This window comes from Centruroides sculpturatus, unplaced genomic scaffold (assembly GCF_000671375.1).
Source record: "Centruroides sculpturatus isolate CEXI.00-Female unplaced genomic scaffold, Cexi_2.0 scaffold1895, whole genome shotgun sequence".
Taxonomy (NCBI): Eukaryota; Metazoa; Arthropoda; class Arachnida; order Scorpiones; family Buthidae; genus Centruroides; species Centruroides sculpturatus.
Window position 1 is genome coordinate 1 of NW_019392616.1, and position 9,396 is coordinate 9,396.

General features: G+C 35.0%; 1 protein-coding gene across 2 annotated transcripts; it reads right to left on the reverse strand.

Moving 5' to 3' along the window:
- Window positions 1–997: 997 nt before the first annotated feature.
- Window positions 998–9,324, reverse strand: LOC111617711. Of its 2 annotated transcripts, XM_023359001.1 has the most exons (6): window positions 8,752–9,324; window positions 3,030–3,108; window positions 2,560–2,645; window positions 2,200–2,310; window positions 1,529–1,576; window positions 998–1,333 (listed from the first exon to the last, which is right to left on the reverse strand). In XM_023359001.1, exons 2-6 carry the CDS (start codon window positions 3,091–3,093, stop codon window positions 1,103–1,105), a joined length of 540 nt encoding a protein of 179 aa, XP_023214769.1. In that variant the 5' UTR covers window positions 3,094–3,108; window positions 8,752–9,324; the 3' UTR covers window positions 998–1,102. The 2 variants fall into 2 exon arrangements, with proteins under 2 accessions (XP_023214769.1, XP_023214768.1); XM_023359000.1 differs by lacking the exon at window positions 8,752–9,324 and having other exon boundaries at window positions 3,030–3,315.
- Between the last annotated feature and the right edge of the window lie 72 nt (window positions 9,325–9,396).

The following is a 9,396-nucleotide window of genomic DNA, read 5'->3' on the forward strand; positions in this document are numbered from 1 at the left end:
TTTTCATCGATGACAGATCAATTTTATCCGAAAACTTGAAGTGTAAAATGGTTTTAAACAATTAATTGTAGACTAGATTGTGATTGTAAAGAGAAATTAATAAAATATGTACATATCTTCTGTGTTTTTATTTCAATGAAGTCATTTCTTTCATAACAGTATTTATCACTGGGGTGAAGCAAGATTGTTTTGCCTGGCTTATTTGTTTAATTTTTCGTGTCTACGCGAAAGCTTATAATTTTTACAGTAATTTTTGTCAAATTTTATTGCTTTATGTTAATATAGGATGATAATCTTTTTTTCACCTGTATGAGGCCTTGGATATCAACAATATGACTGTTTGAATCTATCCATACTCCATTAATTATCGTGGCTAGTACTAACCTACAGCATCTATCCCTATTTCTTAATCAAGCTGTGAAGCCTGCCTGTAATAAATAATACGGCTGGTACCTTGTACAGTATTGGCAAATCGATTTGATTCTTGAGTTTTTATCGGGATAATGAACACTGGATCAAAGTAATTCCTTCAATATTACTAAAAAAAAGGATGAGGACAAACAAAAGATATAATTCTTAGTGTATATATTCAGATGCGAGAACAGAATTCATCTTTTGTCAGTGGTAGATGCACCATAGCAGACTTCAGCCCTGGCCGGTGTCCGGTCGATGCTTTCATTGGATTGGATTAAATCAAATATATACGGCAATGAGTCACATTGGCGATCTGCCGAGGGGGGTTACCTCTCTGGAGGTATTCTATGGGAAAATGGCCTTAGTTAGATGTTAGAAAAGTAAAGAAAACACGAAAAATTTCAGGTGGTCAGCCCATTTGGCCAGGCGTGAACACACGACCAGAGTTCGGTGGTTTTATCCACTCGGCACTGTGAGCGAGCGTGTTTGCTATGAAAGAAAAGTGGCAAGGTACAGTAGCCGGGTAAAAGGGAACTTTTTACTAAAGAAAGGCAAATTTTATAGGAACAGGAGTAGAAGGATTTTGTAAAAATATCAGAAAAGCAATATTTTGAAGGAAAGCATTTAATTTATGCAAACACAAACTTATTGTAATAAGTTTTTCACTATATAATACAAAATTGGTTTTCTAATACTCTTTTTCAGTAAAACGAAATACAGGAATATCAGGTTCTTCTTCAGGAGGAACATCGTTTGTAATTGATGTTAATTTGTTGGGAATCTGGATGTTGTCGGAACGATCCAAATCTTCTTCAGGTTTAGCGACACAAATAATATTTGATCTTTGTTCAGGTGTAACAAGAACTTTCCGCATTTTAAGAATTGTATAATGATTGTAGACGCAAGTGAAAAAGTATATCTGAAAATAAGAAAATTCTTCTTAAATGTTTTGCGAATTAAGAAATGAAATACATCCGAGCTTCCATATGTCGCCACGATTTGCTTTTAAAATTGGCATTACATCGAGTGTTGAAAGAAACCGAAGTGCGTTATAAAAGAAGGACGTTATATCGAAGCTAGTGTATTCGTATTTTATCTATATTTAAATACTTACCCCTGTATAGCAGAATATGAAAGTTGACAGACTTAAAACCATTATAATCTGTAAAGTATTAATAAAAAAAATGTTTAAACGACTATTGTTAAAAGAAACAAAGATCTTAAATTTATCATTGAATTCTTCAAAGTTAAAAAGAAGTGCAGTTTAGTGTTTTAAAGATCAGGATAAGCATTTTATAGAAGTGCATTAATGCAGGAGTAGGTGCTCTTCGGGAAGACTTTTATTGTACATTGATCCATACATAGGTGTCAAACACGCGGAGTAAACCCGAAAAACTCCACGCGAATACACGACCAACTACCACTGTGTAGTAGTTTTATGCACTCGGCTACTGGTGGACTTATCAGGAGGTGTGAAGGTAATAAAATAAGAAAAGGGGTGCGATGTCCACGTTTTACCAGTTTAATAATAATGAAGAGCAAATCAGTTCATTTTTCCGTTTTCTTCATTACACAGTTTTAACTTATAAAATGCAGTAAACGTTAATTAAAAACAGTGCGAGAGAGATTGTATCATGGAATTTCATGAAGTGTCCAGGTTTTTAATTGCACATTTTTAATATCGTAACTATGAAAAAACACAAATCGGATCGATGAAAGTGTTATATAGAGGGAAGACAGATAGTCCATTATATATAACTTGATATTTAACATAAAACTACTTACAAAAACTGGTAATAAAGATGCGAGTGCCATTGCAATAGTTGTTGCAGCTGCAGTTTTAATCATTATAATCCAAATCCATATCATCCAAGGGATCATAAGTATGTGGTTGTCCTGAAAATATCTAAATTAAAGAATTAAACAACAACAACAACAAAAATTCTCTACCATCCATCAATTTTCTTTAAATTGCATGACATCTGAAAGATTCTGCAGCTCTGTTGTAATTTAAGCAAATCATTTGAACTAAATGTCAAGTACAAAAAATTTTTTGAATTTTGATAAATTCAAATTTTCATTAACTCATTTATATACATTAGAAAAGTCAACATATATACTAAAAAATCACATAATTATACATACAATTTCAAGTGCAACGTATAGCAGAATGCTGAACATTAACAATGCAGTCCATTCAGTAATGTTAATAATAAAATACCACGTGTAATCTGTAAATAAATGAATTAAATTTATTACTTTCTATTCTTTTCCACGGTTGCCACTAAATTTTGTGGTGGCTCTAGTGAAATGTAAACAATGTCTACTTATCGAGGATAACGCGTGTGAATATCTTTTAAACTTTACATTAAACAATTGTTCGATACTGCTCTTTGCTCTAGTATAAATATAAACAGAATTATTATTATAATGAATAGAAAATTCGCTACGCTTTTATTACATCTTATCATCAGATCAACCCTCAAGGTTATTGAAAACGTTTATTAACAATTACAATAGTTTACACAAGTTATTTATGCGATTATTTATTATATACGAGAATAATTGATAATCTGTAAACAAAAAATTAAAAAACTACATTAAAAAGTACTAACGTTTTTGGCCAAAATATATTTTCAGAACGGAAAGGTTATTATCCGTTGCCATATCCAAAATCATGGTAATGGACAGAAGCTGAAAATTGTTAAATTAAATGTAGAAAGTTATGCAAAGCGTCATAGAGTGGATTATTTAGAATTGTAAAATTACAAAAAAAGTCTTTAATGTTTACCCACTGCACTTATAAATGCCGAATAATACGAAGCTTCTTTATTAGCGCCAGTTTCTCTTTCCTATAAGCCTTCTTACTTCCGCCAAGCAACCGGCCTGCACAGTTGAAACACATTGTGTATTCGCTGGTTGACTGGCAGCACTATTTTTATCCAGGGGTGTGTTTCTCGCTACATCCCCCTTACTCTTCCCTCCCCCTACTCCCCCCCGCTTTCCTGAAGTATTTCTCCAGACTTTTCTTTTTCTCTGTATTTGATCTTAGCTGGTCGTCTGCAGCACGTCCTGCCGTATTCACGGCCAGTTTTTTGGTTTATTCCTTTTTTGGTTACAGTGCAGTGTGTTCCTCTTCGCTAGTGATTGTGTACCCCGTGGATTACCGTCGCTTCTAAGTGTGTGTGTGTGTGTGTGTGTGTGTGTGTGTGTGTGTGTGTGTGTGTATGTATGTATGCGGTGCATACCAAGTAAGTGTTATCCACGCCACCATTGTGTTTCGAACAACAAGTAGACAACGATGGATACACCCGGTTCATCTATGTCCTACGCGAATGCGACGTCGGCCCCCCTCGTGGTCCACCTATCGAACTGCCAAGAAGAGAACTTCACTGATGTGGATCATCCGTTGCCTTCTTGCTCCTCTCGCCCGTCTTCACCTCAAGTTGCATGTATAGACGATGGTATAGTGCAAATAGATGAAGACATCATGGGAAAAGAAACTGAACCAATGGATGATAAAATAAAACAATATACCACTAGTAGATCGATACGGCTCTCTACCACCGGTAAAGTCCAAGCGGAAGTAATCATCACGGAATGTGAAAAAATAATAGGACAATTAGGTGAAGTAGAACAGGTTTGTTTTAAACCGAACAATATCATAGAAATAGGACTAACAACTGTCGACACTAAAGAGAAGCTCATCGGGCACAGCGTAAAGGTAGGCAGTTCTTATGTTATTTGTGAGAGTCTAGATGAAGACCTCCTGATGGTCACAGTTAGGTACGTTCCTAACGAGGCCGATAAGGAGGTCGTCAAGGGGGTCCTCTCTGAGTTTGGGAAGGTCAGCAAGGTATTAGTTAACACTATTACAGTTAATAATAGAAAATTCAAAACTGGTACCTATAGAGTACTGATTAAAACCAGAAAACTACTCCCGAATTATGTTGAGATGCTGGGTAGCAAAGTAGAACTACACTATGTAGGTAAAAAGAAGCAGTGTTGGCGCTGCGAGAGCTTGACACATGAGATCAAAGAATGTAGCCAAAAACTATGTCATAGATGTAAAAGTCCTCACCACCTGGTGAGAGACTGTCCAAGCTGTTATAGCTGTCATAAAATACACGAAGTTGATGAAAAATGCCCTGAGCAAACCCTCAATGAAATATATAAAAAAGGAGGGAGGAACAAAAATAAAGAAAAAAAAAAGAGAAAAAAGTCTAGAAAGACTAACCAAACAGAAAGTAATAGAAAAAGAAAAAGAGAATACTATAGAGGATAAGGTAGAGCATAATAATCAAACCAATGAAAATAATGAAATTAATGAAAATAATAGCGAGAATAAGGGGCAAGCTGAAATATGTCAGGACACCAAAAAACAAGACGACGAAATAAACACAAATGCAAAGATAGACAAGAATGAAAGCGAAACCAAAGATAAGGAAAAAAGTATAGAAGAGAGAATAGAAGAACAAAAAAATGCTACAGCGGTTAGGGATAGAATATTGGCTATAAGTTTAGACGCAAGCCTTACTAAGGATCAGCTAATTGAGGAAGTGGAGAACGTAATAACGACAGCTGAAAAAAAGAAAGTAAGGAAAAGCAGAAGAAAAGTTGCACAAAATAATAATAACATTCAAGGCTAACACTATCAGTATAAAATCCCTAAACATATCAGGGATGAGAGAAGAAGCAAAGAAGATATACTTTTTAAATCTTACCATAAATGAAAACATAGATATCCTGCTATTGCAAGATACTAACCTTTACGACGTCTCTGACCTTAGAAAATTGCGTAAAATCTTCACACAGTTCAACATCTATGTATCCTTTGCTCCTAGAAGGGGTTCCGGCGTTGTTACTATGATCCGCAACTATATCAAAATCAATGATTTTAGGACGGATACGAATGGAAGGCTGGTAACCGTCGACATTGACCATGATAATAAGCTAATCAAAATAGTAAATATATACGCCCCCCCCACAGCTGGATGAACGTAAAACCCTGTTTAACAACTTACCGAACTATCTAATTGGCGGGAGGGATCTCATCATTGGTGGAGATTTTAACTGTATACTAAGCCAGAAGGACAAAAATACCAACATGTACCCTGACGGATCCCGCAGTATTCTCACTGATATTATAGAAAGCTATGAGTTAAAGGACGCTTTCCGCATTCTATACCCCCAGGCAGATGAATATACATGGGAAGGCAATGGCATAAAGGAACGGCTAGATAGATTCTATATCAATAAAAATATAGGAAAACTAATCAACTACAGCTCCAACTACTTAACAAATCATGGAAAAAAGATCTCAGATCATAAAATCATCAATATAACAATAAGTAAGAATAACTTCAAAAGAAGGGAAAACAAAATTAAAATCAACAATACCATCCTCTCTGACAAAACTTACCAGAAGGAAATTAAAAACATCCTTGATAATATGAAAACTGATGCTACTTGGGAAACCTGGAGAGCCACAAAAGAAAATATTAAAGAAATAACCAACCAAACATGGCTACGGATAAAAAAAACAACTTTAACAAAATGAAGCAATTACAGAGACAACTTAGCTACTACATAACAAATAATATGAATGAAAAAATAGATCAGACCAGTAATGAAATCAGCAAAGAAATTGAGAATAAAATAAGAGACACATATACAAGATATAAAATGAGCAAATTGGGGATAGAGAGGCACACAGAAAAGGTAATTTTTAAGAAAAAACCCATCACGAAAGACTCTGCAATAATAAATAACCTAATTATCAATGGAATACAAACAAACAATGAAGACAGTATCATCAAAGAATTTCAAAATTTCTACAAAAAGTTATATCAAAGAAAAAATACAAGATGGGATCAGTTAGGAGAAATCATAAAACCAATTAAACCTGTTAAAGACCATAAAGAAAATAAAATCAACGAAAAAATAACTAAAGAAAAAATAAATAAAGCTATAGATGAGCTCCACATAAGGAGTGCCCCTGGATTAGATGAAATACCTGCAGAGCTATATAACTTCTTTAAAGATGACATGTCTGATATTCTATATAAACTCTACAACGATAATACTGACAATAATGACTTCTGTAGTGGGAGGATGAAACTAATAAATAAAATAGGAAATAACATCGGACGTGCTACTGACTATAGACCAATCACACTACTTAATGTAGATTACAAAATTTACAGTTTAATCATAGCCACAAGACTAGAAAAACTACTCCACAACCATATTAGCCCTACACAAACTGCAGGTATCAAAGATAGAGCCATTCAAGACAATACTATGTTCTTAAATCTAATCCAGGAAACCTACAATAAAAGAAAATCCCCCCTCTCGATTCTCACTGTAGACGTCGAGAAGGCTTTCGACACCGTGAATCGAGAGGTACTGTGGAAAATACTTGAACACCTGGGATTTAATGAGGATGAAGTAAAGAAAATTAAATACATATACAACCAGCCTAAAACTAAGATCATAATTAACCAAAAGGAATCAGAATATATTGACTGCGAAGCTGGAGTAAGGCAAGGCTGTCCTTGCTCCATGATCCTTTTTATTATTTACATAGAAACCTTGTTAAACAGGGTAAATAAAGACAAATTAATCCCCCCCATCCACATCCCAAGAATGGAAAAGAAAATTAAATATGTAGCACATGCTGACGATGTGAACTTTTTCATAAATGACAATGTCTCCCTTCATAGAACAACAATGATAATTAACAACTTCTGTAACATCACTGGGATGAGAATAAATATAAACAAAAGCAACATCATCAAGATTTTTGGCCACAACAATCTAGAAAGCTCCACCTTCAGGACAGTTAGCAACAAAAAAATCCTTGGAATATGGTATGGCAAAAATAAAAACAACAAAAACATGGAAGCAATGCATAAAAAGATAAAAAATACTATAGACAAATGGGAAAGAATCTGGCTGTACCTGCCGGAAAGAACGATGGTTGCTAACAAAGTACTGATAGCTAAGATCATGTACATATTATACACCAATAACTTAAAAAAAAAGGATGCAAATAAAATAGAGAAACAAATATTTAAGTATATATGGCGAAAGAACTTTGAGCCACTAAAGAGGAACATAATGAAGAATGATAATGATCACGGAGGATGGAGAATCTGGGATGTGAGGCTACTAGAGAAGTCCCTACAGCTATCCAACATCATCAACGCCATCCTAAAAAAACAGCACCCCTTAGGGGATCTCGCTAACTACATCATTGGTCCGATAACGAAACGTTTTAACAAAGATCCATCTAATAGACCTTTCTTAATAGATAATAACATTACAGCAAGCAATTGGAGATACATGATTAAGGGCCTACTGGATGCCAAGATTAATCTAGAAGATATAAAACCTGGCACTATATACAGGAATAACTACATCAACGTCCCAAATCCAAATCTTAACACCACAGTTAACTGGAAGTAGTGCTGGAACAATGTGGGCAAGCTCCCAGCAGAGTGTAAGGAAACAACATGGAGGATAATAAATAATATAACCATGACTAAAGACTTCTTACATAGATACAATATGCTAAGGAACGCCAAATGTCCACGTTGTTCAAGGGATAAAACCACTTTCCATCTTTTCTACAAATGCTCAACACCAAATCAAATCTGGAGGTGGTTAAGGAAAATATTCAACATCGACATAGGCTGGCATCATGTACTATACCAAGCTGACTTCCCAAACACTACTTATAACAAATACTGCCTCAATTGGATGGTAGCCCTTGCAAAGAGGATAATATGGAAGGCAAGGTGCGCCCTCCACTTAGACAATAAGAAATGGAACGCTGAGGTCTGCATCAAAAAAATCAAAGATGAGGTTAATCTTAAACTCCAAATTGACAATGAACTATTAAGTAAAAAAGAATTTCTCATGCTATACTACGGCACTGAAGATGTGATATGGAAATATGTAAACAAAAATTACATCCTGATAGATATGTAAGCCAAACCGTGGCCCTCAATGTGTTAATCCACATGGACTACAGCTGACTCATCATGAAGAGACGCACCTACAACAATACTAGTAGGCATCTCCAACTGCTATCAAATATGCATGTCCAATTTCTAGTCATGTAGTATTGTCAAATGTAAATCTATGTACAACTGAAGAAAATATTTGTCGTGTGCTATATTATCCATTACTGTACTTGTATATAGAATTATTGCAGGGATATCATAGCAATGTTACCTGTGCACTGATTACTGTATATGACTACTAAACATCAGTTCACTGATGTTCTTTGTAAATGCTCTTAGTACTTAATAAACTTTAATTAAATCTTACTGAGCTTTCTGTTTGTCGAACAGTTTCCACACCCAGTTACGCAAGTAATTATTTCTTTTTCTGGTCTTACGTGTCTGTCAAAAAACACCACACAAGAAATGCAGGTGTACGCTTTGTAATTATTTTTTCTTGCAACGTTTCCACAAACTTGACATTGGTGTGTTGGAAGAGCTACAGAACCATCTGTAAAAAAAAATTACTTATTATCTCGTAAGCATGGGCCATTAGTTTCAGACATGTGACTTCAATTGATAAAGAAAACTACCGATATTAATCAATCCAGTCTGTTATATGGACGATCTGCAAAAAAGGCACTCCACATCGGCATATCGCCATACAAAGTCCACACAGTTGGACTTCTATGCAAAATTGCTCCTACTTACATGTTAAACGCACGAACACCGCGAGGACAAAGGAAGTTTTCTCCTCGTGTATGGTATTCAGCAGTTTCAACTAGTTAATGTTACATAACATCGATAACAATCGTTGGTAGCCATATACTAAATTTACTACAGTAATGAGACTATATTGAGCTACGCGTAGTCTATAATGAGAATCGAATAGCTGTATGGATAATTACTATTTATCCAAGTCTTATCTGCTATTTGTTATGAGAGAAGATTAAAGACCATCCAGCAAACTAAT

Excerpts from the sequence above, each read along its gene's own strand:
- LOC111617711 (XM_023359001.1), bottom strand. The coding sequence starts at position 3,093 with ATGATTTTGGATATGGCAACGGATAATAACCTTTCCGTTCTGAAAATA. Across the intron at positions 1,577-2,199 it reads CATCTTTATTACCAGTTTTT|ATTATAATGGTTTTAAGTCT; the intron begins GTAAGTAGTTTT and ends AATACTTTACAG. Across the intron at positions 1,334-1,528 it reads TCATATTCTGCTATACAGGG|ATATACTTTTTCACTTGCGT; the intron begins GTAAGTATTTAA and ends TCTTATTTTCAG.